At 44.0% G+C, this 15,575-nt stretch overlaps 1 protein-coding gene across 1 annotated transcript in view; it reads right to left on the bottom strand.

Moving 5' to 3' along the window:
- The window catches only part of XKR4 (XK related 4), a 224,595-nt gene extending 210,118 nt beyond the window's left edge, over window positions 1-14,477 (bottom strand). The window contains exon 1 of the mRNA XM_063168845.1: window positions 13,551-14,477. Coding sequence (XP_063024915.1) covers window positions 13,551-14,392 — 842 coding nt within the window. The 5' untranslated portion in view covers window positions 14,393-14,477. The remainder of the gene's footprint in view (window positions 1-13,550) is intronic.
- Between the last annotated feature and the right edge of the window lie 1,098 nt (window positions 14,478-15,575).

The raw sequence follows: 15,575 nt of genomic DNA, 5'->3' as shown, positions 1-15,575 counted from the left end.
TATCATTCCTAACTATTCCCATGGCCTTGTGCTTCCTTGCTTTTAGAATCCAGTATGGCTTCGAGGGAGACACAGAGCAAACTTCGCCTGGCATCCTGGCATTGTGAGTGGTAGATCACAGAATCAGAGAGCTTTGGCTTGCAGTGCAGATGAAGGACACTTAACAGAGCATGGAGTGACAGCAGGACAGAGAGAAGGACCCAGTTCTCCCACTGGTCCTTCAAGTTTGCAGACAGACTTTTCAAAGCCTTGTCCCCTTGAAAGACTTCACAGGTTTTTGAGGATGGGGAATTGAAAGCACAGATGAAGCAGTGACAGACTCCCACATACTAAGATAAATCCAGTGTGAGACATTCTCCATTGTGGCCAAATTAGAATTTCATTGCTCAAAGATGTAGTATCAAAATAAGATGCATTCCTGAGTCACAGTGGCAATATTTATACCCAAAACAATTGCTTGAAATGAGCATAAATCCTGCTGTCTTCTCCATATCTATTAAGGTTGCTATTCATGAAGAATTCTCCAAAGGATGATTTATGAAATGCCATTAGAAGACATATTTCTATTGTTTATTTACTTGCAAATAGTTTATATAGAGTAAGCATGCATGAAAGCATTTAGTAAATTTTCAGAACAGATCTGAACGTTGAGTTTATTCTTATTTCAAGGTTATTCTTAGTTTTCAAGGTGCCAAAGTTAATTTCTTTGATAACCAATCCTTTGTTCCTACTAATTAGAAATATCCAAAACAATTTGCTATTTAAATCATATGTCATTGCTTCTGATCCTTGATTGGATGAGTAATGAAATTAAGTAAGACCCATATGAATTGTGAATATTACTACTGAATATGTAATTAAGGTTTTGATTAATATTCTGGCACTCAGGCTTAAAATACACCTTCCATAAGTATTTGCACTCATAAAGCTCAAGCTGAAGAAATCAGTACAAGTCATTAACACAGTCAAACTGAATTCATAAGTGAACTTCAAAAGAATACTTGTAAGGTTTTTCTTATGATGATGGGTATGTACAGTGTCCCTTTAAGTTTGACTCCTCTTTTAGTGCTAGCTGTCAAATAAAGCTGTTGGCCATATTTTCTCCTTAGGTGCTGGCATAAAATTAAAAACTAGGGGTATAGATTTTGCTGAGGTATTGAAAATACCCTGTGTTAATACACACTGATTATGTAAATGCCGATTGTTTCAAAGCTCAATGAATCATTTTGAGGATATTTAAAATCCTTTAAGACATAGCATTACATTAAAAACTTGAAATTTTATGGTTTTTTTTTTCATGTAATGTGCCTCTATTTCCCACCTATGGAATGCATTAGGAAAATTCTTCATGTCATTACTGAAATATACTTAATTATGGTGACAGTCAACATTTTTCAAAATATTCTTTACATCCAATACTTTCTGCACTTCAAGAAAGCCAATCAGAAAGATATGAAAGTATAATTTCTTTTTTTTTGTTGTTATTTTATATCTCTCCCATTTGTAAAACAACATAATTACTGATAACAGCCTATTAACATAAATTCTGACACAGTATGGTATTCACACACCTGTTCTAATAAAAGATAGAACTGTAGAAAAATTCTGGTTCTTAGCAGAGAACGGGACGACTCCCTTGTGAGTGCATAGAGTGTTATAAAGATATGGCAGTGTAACAAGAGCTAGATTGAAGAAAAAGGACTGAGTCTAGGTCTGAAATTGATTTGGGGATGAATAAGGAAAGGCTCAAAAATACTCCTCTATCTTAAACATGCACTTAAACCACCAGAAGTAGTAGCAACTCTTCATTGCTTCTATTTCAGAAGTATCCCCAAACCTGCACATTACATCATCCTCCTGCTGTTTTTATAGGAACAGGAGAACCCTCTTCCAGCTTGTCACCTTTTCAACATGGGTGAGGCTGGAGGCTGTTAATAAGCTCTGCTGGAAGAGCAGAGGACACACAAAGATTAAAGACTTGCTCTGGGCTGTCTCAGGCAAGTCCCACTTGAAGAACCTTCAATGGCCCAATTCCCAGTTTGGTCAGGATACCGGCATTCCCTCTCTAAAGGAGCTATCCTTTTTTCACTGATGAGTGCAAAGCATCCATAAACTCACAAAACAAGCCAAAATTCACAGTCTACCAAACAGCACAGGAGTAACAGGTACAAACTGACAAGTGAACAGGTCCATTTCAACTACAGCCTTCACAGTTCCTGGGATTTTATGTTCTGCTTCTCCAGACCAACCATCAGGGGCTGAGTAAGCAAGCCTCTTATGAGACAAACTCAGGAACTGAGTTATTTTGCACTGACTTATTAATTATTATATTATTAAAATAAGTGACTTATTTTGCACTCTATGCTAGTTTTCTCAGAAGCTCTCTTGATTTAATCCAACTATGAAGAGACCACTCTCAATAACTAATTAAATCTCTAACCCAATTGGATTATTAATGGAGTAGCTCTTCCACAGAAGTGACACAAAGAGAATGAAGACAGGTTATAGAAAAATGTACATGTCCAAAATTTTCTTTTTTAGGTAAAGAAAAAAAAATAATGAATAACATACTTAAGGACCAAACACAACCCTTAGCTCAGATAGGTAATTTTCATACAATGTTATCATGAGTTCTTAATTTGCCTGTGTGGTAAAAATTGCTAACAAATGGCTGTTGACTGTAAATGCAATCCCTCCTTTTGACACATGCATTAACACACTAGTGTAAAAGTTCAAAGTCGTTATTATTGAGTTCTCCCCTCCACATTAATTATCCTCTGCACTGTATTTGGCTTCACTTGGGTAAATCCTCTTTAAGTACCCAATCTTTACTTACCCATTTAATATTCTGTGAACTCTGTTTACATTTATGGGTTTTTTTTCAATAATTCTGCATTGAGTCCAGTTTACACCAATACTACTGGTGATGTTCTATCCTCAGCCTATTTGTCTGCTATCACCCACTTATGTCATTGTTTCTGAAGCTGAAGTGACTGGTACTTGGAAGCTTCAGGTTGAAGTTGATTCTAGCTCCTCCACTTTGTTTGGAAAAATCCCTAACCCTTAGGACAGTTTCCCACAGCATGCTGGATCCAGCTTAAAAAGCAAACTAGCAAATAAGGAAAACAGCTCAAAAGATGAGGGGATGAAATAACCTGAAACAGCAATAGTATGTGAAGGAAATGGGGTGAAGGACAGAACTTTTTTAAAGCTATATAGTATATTCTGGGTGTAACAAGCATAAAGCCTTGTGGAAAGAAATCTTCAAAGTATTAAAATCTTATTTTAATAGCTCAATACTGTCCATTAAAGAAAGATGCTCATGTTTTCAACATATTTAACTTAAAACCTGTTTTGACAGACACATTGAAATGATAATTGATTTTGAATCGTTTCTACCTAGATCATTTTCCATCTGATTATCTCAAAGTATATTACAAAAATAAAGCTTCATAATATCCATAGACTAGATTGCAAATATGTACTAGATAACTAAAGAATAACATCTTCAGAAGTATGCTCTGCTTTTGACTACCCAAACTGAGCCTTTAAAGATCCTCCTCTTTTAAGAAAAAATAATGTAAAAGGCTCCACTCCAATTGAAGTAAAAGGGAGCTGCAGTTCTTAATTTCTGAAACATAGATTAAAGGCAACCAAAAGAAAAACAAAAATATGCATACTGAAAAGCTGGGCTCCACTTGCTGTGGAGCTTGAGGTGAGTTGGGAAATAAGAAGCTGGGACATAAAGATTGGGTTTTATTTCAGCCACAAAACTTCTGCTGAAAATCAGCTACAAAAATGGTATCAGGGAATCAACTCGGAGCAAAAATCAAGAACTGAATAATTTTTAAATAGCAGTTTTAAAATTGTTATTTCATTCACTTTTGCGAGAAATGGCAGAGAAAAATGTAGAACAACTACTGGGTGCATGTTTTCATTATAATGCAAGAGTTCTATGGTCATTTCAAAGATTCCATATTGCTAGAGTTCCACACCCCCTTGAGGTTTCTTGTAGGCAGCTCCTCTGGGCACTGACTCTGCCTTGTCCTCACAGCAGCCACTGACTCCAGTCCCCCTCAACCAACCAATACACTTTTTATAACACTCTTCTGATTGGCCACAGCTGTGGCCTGTTAACATCAGGCCTGCTCCCAATCCTTAATAATTGGCTCAGTTGCAACTCTTACCCTACCCCCCCCCCAAAGATTACTTTCTATACTACCTTTATTTACTTATATTCTATCCCCCTACAGATGCATACATCAAAAACAGCTTTCTTCTATCTCTTTTTCTAAGTTTGATTACATACGAAAAAGAAAGGTTAATGAAAAAAATTAATAAACCAAGCCTTCAGCTAATTCAGTTCATCTGGAGCTACTCCTACAAGCTTAAGCAGGCATTTTCAGGGACGTCTGTATTATGGTGCTCTTTGTGGTTATACTATACATGAAGCATGAATGTTTGTAAACAGAAATACTTTTAGGGTAAGAGAAAGAGAGAAGGTTAAAAGAGTGGAAAAAGGTAGAAAAAAATTCATTAAACTGTAATGAAGAAAGACAGGGAAACCTCTTTTTGGTCTCATTGCAAAGCCCTATTAGGTTTTTCTCTATCCTCACAAACATGACATTTCTCTGTCAGAGTTATGTCACAACTCTGGCAGGAAGGGCAGTAAATGTCCCCATCCAGCCTTACCTAAGCATCAGTGCAGAAACCAATCAGGGAGACAAGAACTGACCCCTCACAGCTGGAAAGGGCAGTGGACTGAAATCTCCTAAAACCTGAGCAAATACTCTAATCACAAGGGACATTTCTCCAGTACTATAAGACAAGGCTGAGTCTGCAATATTTGTTGGGGATATAAGCTTGTCATTGCTCATAAAGCAGATTTAAACAATGCTTGCCAACCGGATCCACTAAGGGATTTCAGTGCCACTGCAGCCTAGCCTCTGGTTTGCAATGGGCTCAAATGAGGAGGAACTCAGGCTGTGTGTGCTGGGGAATTTCTGGACACAGCTAGCAGGCAGGAATACAAGCCTCTAGGCAGCTTTCAAGTTGAACATTATGGTCCATTATATTCAAGTTCCTCAAGTTCATACAGAATCACAGAACAACAATGTTTGGGGCATGAAGGAACCTCTGGAGACCATCCAGTCCAAGTCCTCTGCTGAATCAAGTTCACAGAGCAAGTTGCACAGGATCATATTCAGACATTTTTTAAATATTTACAGAGAGAAGGAGACTACAAACTTTTTGGGCAGCTTGCTCCAGTGCTCTGCCACTCTCACAGTAAAAAAGCTTTCCTTGCAAGGCTGTTAGGCCAAATTTTCTAGGTCATATTTTCAGGTCTATATGCCCGAAGAACATCTAAATTCTGCTTTCAGAGCAAAGTCCTATTATAGATCTGTCTCGCAGAAATATTTCCATATAAAGCGAGACTATAAAGGTTAGGGTTGAAGAATAATAAGAAAAGACACAACTGCATCCATGCCCTTCCTTTAGATAAAAGCCCACACACATTTATAATGACAAAGCTTATCATTCCACACAAGCCACTATTAAAATGTGAAAATATCAGCTTAGTGGCTTTCATTGCTTTCTATGCATGTATAGATCTCTCTACAGATAGCTGAAGTCTGATGCTTGATATTTAAAGGTACTTTCCTTGGTCCTACAGGAAGTAATCTACTGACCCTATGTACTATCCATGGGAAAGCATCACTCAAAAAGTTGGCAGGATCCTAGAACAGATCAGATGTTTCCATGAAAACATCCCATAAAAGCGAGTAATGTTGAAACGGTGGCAATGTTAACTTTCATTTTTTAAGGGCAGAAATTAATCTGATGTATAACAGCTGATAGAGATGAGGAAAATTGTCCATCCATCTGTAGGTTAATTCCCTTTTTATTCACCATAAAACATCTGCATCCTTCTCTAAAGCAGCTGGCGCCATCCTTGGTACATTAGTCTCGTCTAAGTCACACCTTCCAACTTTAGAAGAACAAAAAGTAGATACTCTCCCTGTCATATCATTACCTGCTAAAATTCCTTTGAAAACACCCCACAAAACAGTCTCACTCCATGTGCTCCAACTCGTGACATCAAATCACTTGTGACTGATAACATTAACCACCCCCACTGATTACCCCTGCCAATCAAACAGATTTATACAGCTCACCACACAAGGTTTTACCATGAACACACTGAGCAGCACAGGCTTGTTGTCAAAGGAAAGGTAATGAAAATAATAACATAATACAGCAATTATTTTATCTTGGGGGAAAAAGTACATTATAACTCCTTTCAGCCATTCAGGCAGGGAAATAGAATGAGAAGGAGAGTGATAAGAAACCACTTCAGCAACCAGAGCCCACGGGGAGATGATAATTCATGTTATGGTTGTCAGAAAATTCAGGTAAAATCTCTTGGAAAAATATGTACCCAAGACCTATTATTTTTTAATTCTAAAATTTATGAAAAGATGTTTTAGAGTACTCTCTTTCCTGTCAGCTTATGCCAGACTGGTATCTCAGATTTTTATTTATCATTGTTCAGATGACTACTCAGTGCAGTGAGAGTTTATCTAGCATTTTCTCCGTGTATCTAATATTTTTACTGTGAATTTTCCCAGACATACAACTCTTCTGTTTGCCTGCCTGCTTCTACAGTTTCTCAAGCAGTCACTGAGGAAATTACTCAAACAATTCCTCTTTGGTCAGTGGCTGAAAGGAAACAAACTGGAGTTAGGTACATAGTTAGGAGTATTGGCTGATATTCCCATGCCTTTTCAGAACCTTCCTCCTTTTCTACATGCTCCTTCATGTGCTCTTCAATACCAGCCTCCTTTCATTTAAAAAATCAAGTAAATCAAAGCAGTTCTTTTTATAGCCTGTTTGCCCCTTCCCCACCCATATCCACTTGACACAATGCATACAACTGACAGCTGTGCTAAAATTGACAGAAAAGGCACCACTTTGTAAATATACTTTAGCAAACAAAAAATTTTTCTTGAAGTGCAAGCAAAAGAGCTATTGATTTTCTCTGTGCCTGACAAATTCCTCCCAAACAACCTGTTTACTGAAAATGTAAGTCACTGCTGTGATTTATCTGCTATATATTAGAAGCTACTTAATTGGAACAGAGAGACAGAAGAATAAGGTAACACCAAGTGACAGAAGAATTGATTTAATTTTTAGCTTTATTAGAGCTTTTGCATCTTTGTGGCCAAGTCAGTTCTTATGGACAAATATTAACAACTAAGCCAGCTGACAAGGAGAATACACTTCTGAACAAGTTAAACTGTGATGTAAATGACCTGATGAATGAAGGAGGATAACTGAGGCTACAGATTATGCTGTGGTGTTACACTTGCTTTCCCACAAGAGATGCAGACATGCAAACTGACCTTTCAGAGAGAAATACTTTTTCTGATGTAGGTAACAGAAATTTTAACAATAACAAAAAAAAAAACCAAAACAAAAAAAAACCCTCATCTGGTTGCAAGAACTTTCTGCAAGGTTATAACATTTAGAAACAAATGTGAAAACATTTAGAAATGATGTGATGCATTTCTTTCAAATCATGGTACATACATATAATCATTTGTTCAGAGCACCAGAGGACTCTAAAATAATATATGTATATGGTGATACGAAATCCTCTAAAACACAAACCCCTGTATTCTTATCAATTTTCCACTCTTGGAAAAAGGCAAATAGAAATTCTTCCCATATATAAGTTTCTAGAAAGCATTCTGTGCATAAAATATTAGTTTTCCTACTAAGCCAGTTGTGTGATCAGAAATCAGTGCTTAAGCAGTCCTTTGAAAATCTGAAAACTTATGTAACTGATAAATATTCTCTGCAGAGAGAACACTTGTTAATTATTAAAGTACAGTATCTTTCTTCTAAAGTACATCAGCATCTTTTACACATAGCTAAAGTTATTAGAATAAACTGAATACCAAATCTGATTTGTATGCAGACTTGTAAGAGATTTTTAAGAACATAGTAAAGCTTTACTCCTGTGTTTCAAAAAAAAATATGAAAGGCACAGACTTCATCTGCATACCACTATCTTCAGAAAAGAGAACAAAAAATAAAGAAAAAAAAAGGGAATGAAAAGACTCAAAAATTTTGAATATTTATTCTGATGAATATATTATCAAAAGTTTAAATGTGGTCAGGCCACTTACAGGGTGGGCTGCCCTTCTAATCCTGCTGAGGGGAAAAACACACAACTTTATTTCCTGTTTCTGACAGCCCATAACCTTTCCTGAGACCTAAAGACACAGCAAGCAAAATAGTTAGTCAGTAGGACTTTAACTCAAGCACTGCAGTAACTCAATAAAAGAAAAATGGCATTGCTGAGTGGCAGCATTTCGCTACACTAAGAGACAGATGGGGAGGATATGCAATAATCTTGTCTAGGAAATGGTTATGATTCATAAATTTGGACTCCATGTGACAAATTATCTGACAGATTTCAAAACAGTGAGAAAAACTGGTGTCAGATTGAGATATTATCACATCTTAGTGTGAAGTCCAATGGCAGCTGGAATTATTGACCACATAACTACTCCTACATTGCTACTGAACAAAAGTGTCAAAAACTACTATGTAGATCAAAAGTGTGAAAAGAAATGAACCTATTTAAGTTTGGAGTTGAGCTAAGAATGATGTTTTTCTTAACTTGAGCTACTTTGCTGGGACTTCCAGTTTAGGGCATCAGTCACGCTCAATGGTGAGCACCTGAAGAAGTTGTCAGGATTTCTCACATGCAGAGCAGACACCCTTTTTTTTTTTTTTTTTTTTTTTTTTTACAGTGAAGCTTATGACCATAAGCAATGACATTTCTTTGGCAGATGACCCAGACCTGTGAAAAACGTTTCTACATGGGCACCAGAGAAATTACAACTCACCCTGGTCTCAGAATCCAACATCACCTTTACAACTTGGCCACAACTCCTTTTTTTTCCCATATAAGAACCAGGAAGAATGAGTAAAATAATGGCTTCTTAGTACTACACACAAACAGATATAGCCAATCCATAGCATTATTCCACTTAGGAACAGACACCTGTCCTGGACAATGCCACCAGGAGGGACAAGAGGGCAGCTTGGTGTGTCCTCCTCCTTCTCTAGGTGGTTTCCCACAGAGCTAGGAAGTCTCACTCAAACCCCCTCACTCTGTTGAGAGGGATATACTTAATCATCTCAGTATTGCTTCAGCTATCCAGAAATAATTTTAGAGGGTAATTTCCAGTCCTCGTCTTTTCAATGATTCACCCTTCCTCTGGCCTTGTTAGCTACAGAAACTTGACAGTTCCCTTTCAGGTACTTTGACTGAGCCTTTCAGACAAAACGACAGACACTGTGGGAACTCCCAAGCACTCTGAGCACCAAGGCAGCCTGCTCACACCACCCTGCTGCAAGGCACAGGCGCTGTCTCAGGCAGCTACTTCTTGCTCTCCAGACACCACAAGGCAGGCACCAGCAAGTCCTCCAGTCTCCTCCTCTTGTTCACCCAACCTCCCACAACGCACACTCCTCCCAGGGCTGGCTGATCCCTTTACCCAACTCCAGGAGCATGGCTATCTGAATCCTGCCAGACCAAGGGAACCTCAGCCAGAAATTTTTTTTTAAGGAAATGAACCAGCTCCACAGATGCCAAATGAACACTATGATCTCCTGAATCCAGTCACCAAGTCCTGCTGTCCACAGCAAAATCTGAAAGTCGTGGCTAAGCCTGAGGAGTTTAGTGAATCAAAGGGATGCTCAAGGGCAGTGGTTACACACTCTCAGGCCAAGCTCAAAGGGCAATAGTTTTTCTGAATCCTACTGGCCCTTATACCTCTACAGAGGTCATTACAGACTCTAAATTAAAGCATTCCCTTTCATTTTTTTCCGTTCAATGGGATAGAAACACCCTGTGTATTGTATCCTCCTTGTACCCCCCAGAGTCTACTAATAATAAGAGAGGTCTCTCACAGCACCTGCTTGGTGCTGTGGGAGAAGAGATTTCCATGGCCAAATATTGGTAAAAAGCAGAACATACTGGAAGTATGGACAAGGAAACACATCTGTATCTATTTCTGAAGGCAGAATCTCACCAGTGATCACATTTCACCATGAAATTAGCTGCCAAAAAATGCCTAGTTCCTGCACTCTGCTGTAGCAAGCAGATCCTCAGAAACTTCACTGGAATTTTAACAGGTGGCCACTGCTATCAGGAAGTCCATAAATAGACAAACCCCGGAGGGGAAAAAAAATATATATATATATATATATATATTCTTTAAAAAGGAGCTATTTGATATTCCAAAGTTTTTGGGGAGGAAAGTTACACCAATTTCAAAAGAAAAAAATGTAAGATTTTATTCAGAGCTTATTGACAGCTTAGCTGCTCCTGCAGTTCCCCTTTTTCACACTCAAGGAATAAAAAAATGTTTTAGTGACTTTTGATTGCCTACTTCTAGAATTGTTCCATTCCACATTAAAGACCTCATTCATTTCCCATTAGCACATTTTAGTTAAAATTAACACATAATAATTTTCAATGATCTGGCTTTCAGTATGTTTGTAAACAAAAAATTAATCTCAGAGGAAAAGCTTTGAAATTGTTATAAGTCATTCTGACAGAATTAATCAGTAAAAACACATTTTTACAAAATTTTTATTTAATTCAAGGATATTAAGAGCACTGGGATTGTCAGTTGTATTGCTCTTTCCTCAGAATGCCTTCCTTAAATAAGCCACTGACACCATTGCCCCCAAAACCTTTGGCAATGGGACAAATAAAGGGAAATTGAAGACCTCAGGATTCAATTAATTTTAAGAGGAGACAGAAGACAATAAAAACCACATGAAAACAGAATGATCACTAATTTTAGTAGCTAGAGAATCAGGCACAAGCAAACTTTCTCCTCATTCCCTGATAGAGAAATGAGGGACATATTACTGTCATTTTTACTTGGGGGAGATTCAGCGCAAGAAGTAACAAAAAATTTCAGTGTAGCTACAGGAGAGCTTTAACCAGGGGCAAAAGAAACAAAAAAAGGAAAAATCTGAAAGCTAATAAGAAACATAATGAGAGGCACAGAACAAAGGGTAACAGGTTTTGTCAGCTGTTGGGATGGTGACCCCAGCACATGCGCTCCTGTCTGGCAGCAGGGTCTGTTCAGCTGTGTCAAAGAATGAGTTAAATCTCCAAACACAGGCAAGTGGAAAACACTTTAGATCATCTTTCAGCCTAAACAGCTTGAGCTATTTGCTCAAGGCAGTACCAATGTTACACTGCAGAGTAGAAGTTCTGGACTATTAAGTGTCTGATTAGAGATACTGTTACCAGAAAATTTCTACAGATCATGTTAGTTCTGACACCATGCTTATGTACAGAGTTTCTCAGGGTTTGATGTGACCTCTTCTCTTTGGGGCTGATTATTAGCTGTAGATGTCTCCAAAGGCTCTCCCTAATCAGGAATATATGTAGGGAATTAAAATGGAGCCACTTTAATCAATTATGAAGTGCTGATATGAAACTTTCCATACTGCTGACCATATAATTTTAAAGTTTGTGGAAAACTGCAAATAAATACTACAAAGTTACTGACAGACAGGCAATTTGATGGCTCTGTTTCACTGAAAAAAAAATTTCAAAAGTGTAACAGGCTAAACCATAAATAATGTCCTAACATGCCTTATCAGTTTAATATTCTGGTAGTCTTACACTGCTGCACATAAAACATGAAGAAAAGCTACATATGATCAAAAGAGACTCATCTAGCTTTAAATATAGAGGAGTAGGTGCTTTTGCAAGGAGAAAATCTTGTGTTAAAAGACACTGTGCTTCATCAAAAAGCAAGCAGCTGGAGAGCTCTAAATCCCAGACACCTCATCTGACAGAAGTGCTGTACAGTATTGGATCCCACCCTGCTCCACCCACAGCCCTCCCTGCTCTTTGTGTTCTCCAATACAGAGTCGTGACACCAAACCTTGTCAAACTCTCTCCTCTATCACTCAGCATGATCCACACTGTTTAACTTCTATATGGATGAATATCAATATGATTTTCTAAGTACAATTTAAGCCACTATACTTACTTTTCTACCTCTGCAGGGTGGGGACTAAACATTACACAAAACCCATCACATTCAGAAAGTCCTAAACTTAACTTGTGTTAAACAAGGTAGAAGATAAAGCATACAAGCATTCAAGATTTGAAACAAAGCATCACTTTTTGTTCAAAATTCTCTTTCAAGTCACGTCATTGTTAATAAGAGCACACCTGTAACTTTAAGTTAGTTTCACAAGTTTAGAAAATTGAATTTGTTACAATGAACCAAATACTCTGGAAAGCAGAAGGTACTTAGTTGTGGTATTCCAAGATCTTTGGTCAACTATCTACCGGCATTTGGACTCCTTGATGCTTAAGGGCCACAAGCAGAACTGAGCTGTGCTGGATACTGTGCTGACAGAGTAAAAGACAGACTTTGTCCAAAAGAATGAGACAGATATTAAAAGTACCAGCATTACAAGTTTACAGGAACAACAAATTAAACTCCCTAATGAAGTAGTTGCGAAAAGTCCCAAGTGTTTCCAAAACAGAAGGATGACATAATTTCTTTCCATCCTCAGACAATAAACGCAAAAGGTATTTTCCATTGTTGCTTTAGTGCACTTGCCCTACTGCATGACCTTCTTCAACACGGCATCTATCTTGCAAAATTTTATGTGAAAGTTTTACCTCTTTATACGCTATACCTTCTGAACTCTGCCCTTTTCAGGCAGCACTAAATGTATTTGCAGGGCATTCAGCCTCCATATGAATCTTTCCCAGAAATTTGCTAAAACTGAAGGAAAACTTTACTTTTGAAAACTATGATGTCATCTCCTTTTCCAGCAAGTGCCTTTCCCAACCCACTTCAGCACATCCTTTCCATAATGCACAGTACGTCACTTGCAGATGGTTTTGAGAACTGCTACTCAAAACTTTGATTTGGAAGACATCCCTTTTATACATCACGCATATAGAAAATGGATATGCATAGCAAGGAGATGACTGTTCACAGCATATGTACACATAAATCTCAAAACAGGCATCAGGGCGTTACGGGAAAGTAACTCCTCACTGCCAGTGAAGTTCCCTGCTGGCGGCAACGGTGTGCTGGCCGCGTGCGAGGAGACCCGGAGGTGTGCGTTACCGGGCTATGTCCACTTTCCCCACCGGTTCCTAAATTTTACCGAGCGTCCGGCGCAGGTTTCCCAGGAGGTTCTGGGCACCCGGCGCTGCGCGGGCTGGAGGCAGCCGGGCGCTCCCGGGGCGGTCACCTGTGCAGCACAGGATGGCCGGGACCCGGCGGGGCTCTCCTCGGCCCCCCGCGCCCGGTCAGCCCTGCGGAGCTCGGTCAGCCCGGCGGCCCGGGGTGCGCTGTCCCCAGGAGGGGCCCCGAGGCGGCCGCTCCCCGGGCTCAGTCCCGCCCGCGGCCGGGCGTGCTCCCCCTGGCCAGGGGCTCAAGCCCCGGCCCCCGCACCGCCCTCGCCCTGCTCCTCACCTCCAGACCTGCCCCAGTTGCAGGATGTGGACGAGCGACTGCAGGAGCCAGATGCAGAAGGCGCAGGACGCGGACCGGGCGCCGCCAGCGCGGGGACCGGCGGCGCCGCTGCCCGCGGCGTTGCTGCTGCCGTTGCTGCTGCTGTTGGTGGCGTTGCCCTTGCTGGCGGTGGACGCCTGTCTCTGCGGCGTGCTGGGGCGAGCGGCGTCGATGTCCGCGGCCGCGGAGCCGCTGCTCACCAGCAGCTTGCTCTCGGCGGCGGGGCAGTGCCCGGCGGCGGCGGCGGCGCTGTCCTCGGTGCTGAAGTCGTGCGCGAACCAGCGGAAGCTGAAGACCTGCACGGAGAGGGAGCCCAGCAGCACGAAGAATAGGGTGAGCCCGAACCACCAGCGCTGGCCCCGCAGGTAGTAGTCGACCGCGAGCCAGATGTCGGTGCCCACGTCCGCGAAGTACACGGCCAGGGCGGCCAGGATCCAGAGGCAGTCCCACAGCGAGTAGCGCCGCTGCTCCCTGCCCAGCCGCAGGCACAAGGAGGACGAGCCCCCGCCCGAGCCCCGGGAGCCCCCGCCACCGCCCCCTCCGCCGTCTCCTCCTCTGCCGCCGCTGCAGCAGCAGCAGCAGCACCGGGAGCCGCCGCCCGAGCCGTCCCCGCCGCCGCCGCCGCTGCAGCACCCGCCCCCGGGCGCCTCATCGTCGTCGCTGCCGCCGCCCGGCCCGGCGCCGGCGGGCAGCCCCGGGGCCAGCGCCTGCACGGAGCCCGAGTGCTCGGAGTTCTGCAGCGGCGTGAACGCCACCTCGCCGCCCTTCTTCATCTTCCGCCGCCCGTCCGACTTCGCGGCCATGATGCCTCCCTCAGCCCCGCTGGAGAGCGAGCGGGAGCAGCGAGCGCTCCTTTATCCCGCGCCTCCTCCTGCTCCTCCTCCTTCGCCTCCTGACTCCTGCCTCCCGCCCTCCGCCGCCGCGGACCCGCCGCTCCCCGCGTCCCCTGTCCCCGCTCCGCGCCGGGCTGCGCGCCCGCGGGCGGCTCCTCCGCGGCGGCCGCGTCCGCAGCGCCGCCTGTCTGCGGGGAGCCGCGCTCAGCCCGCCCGCCCCGCCGCCGCCTCCGCGGGGGCCGCCGGTGCCGGGGCCGCCGCCGCCGCCGCGCTCTGCTCGAGCCGGGAGCAGGCAGGGCTGCGCTGCCCGGAGCAGCGCATCCCGCACCCGCCTCCCCGCCCGCCTCCGCCCGCACCCGCCGCCGCCACCACCCAGCTGACTGACGCCGGGAAAGAGGATGACCTCATCCCTCTTCCCTCGCTGCCACCGCCCCCCGCCCGGCACCGGCACCGGCACTGGCGCAGGGGCGGGGAAGGGGGCGCTCGGCGGCCGGGAGGGGAGGGCGCGGCGCTGCCCCGAGGGTGCGGAGCGGGCCCTGCGGCGGCGGGGGCAGGCGGGGTCTCGGCTGCCCGGCCCGGGCAGGTGGGCACGGCGGCTGCGGGCGAGCCGGTCGGCGGGGAGCGGCGGGGTGTGGCCGGCTGCCCCCGGGGCCGGGGCTGCGGGAGCAGGGGGTCGCGGTGCTGCCGCCGGCTCCGCTGCCGATCTCCGGTGTCCTCCGAACAGTTTGGGAGCGTCTGCCCCGCCGGCGCGGGGGTGGAGTGGCGGAACGCGGGTGGGTGCGGACGGGGCGGCCGGCAGGGCGGGGGTCCCCCCGGGCTTCTCCCTGCGAGCGGGCATTCTCGGGCTGGGGGGAGCCGCCGCTGCTGCCGCCCCAGCGCGGTGACGGGGCCAGCTCCGGGCGGCGGTGCCCGCCGTGGCTCCCGACGCCCGCAGCGGGACCGGCCCGCCCGGCGGAGCCGCGCTGAGCGCCCGGCACGGCGCGTCCCGCACGGGGCGGCGGCCGCTTCCCGGCCGTCCCGTAGGAAGCGCTGCCGACGCTCCCGAACTTTGTGAAACGCTGTTGCGAGCTGCAGTTCTCGGGCTGTGCCGTGACTCACGCTGCCTCAGAGGCGTTCGGGGGAAGGTGAGGAGACACCGTTTTATTCCGCCACC

The sequence above is a fragment of the Melospiza melodia genome, chromosome 1, assembly GCF_035770615.1.
Source record: "Melospiza melodia melodia isolate bMelMel2 chromosome 1, bMelMel2.pri, whole genome shotgun sequence".
NCBI lineage: Eukaryota > Metazoa > Chordata > Aves > Passeriformes > Passerellidae > Melospiza > Melospiza melodia.
This window is presented reverse-complemented; position numbering and strand designations above follow the sequence as displayed.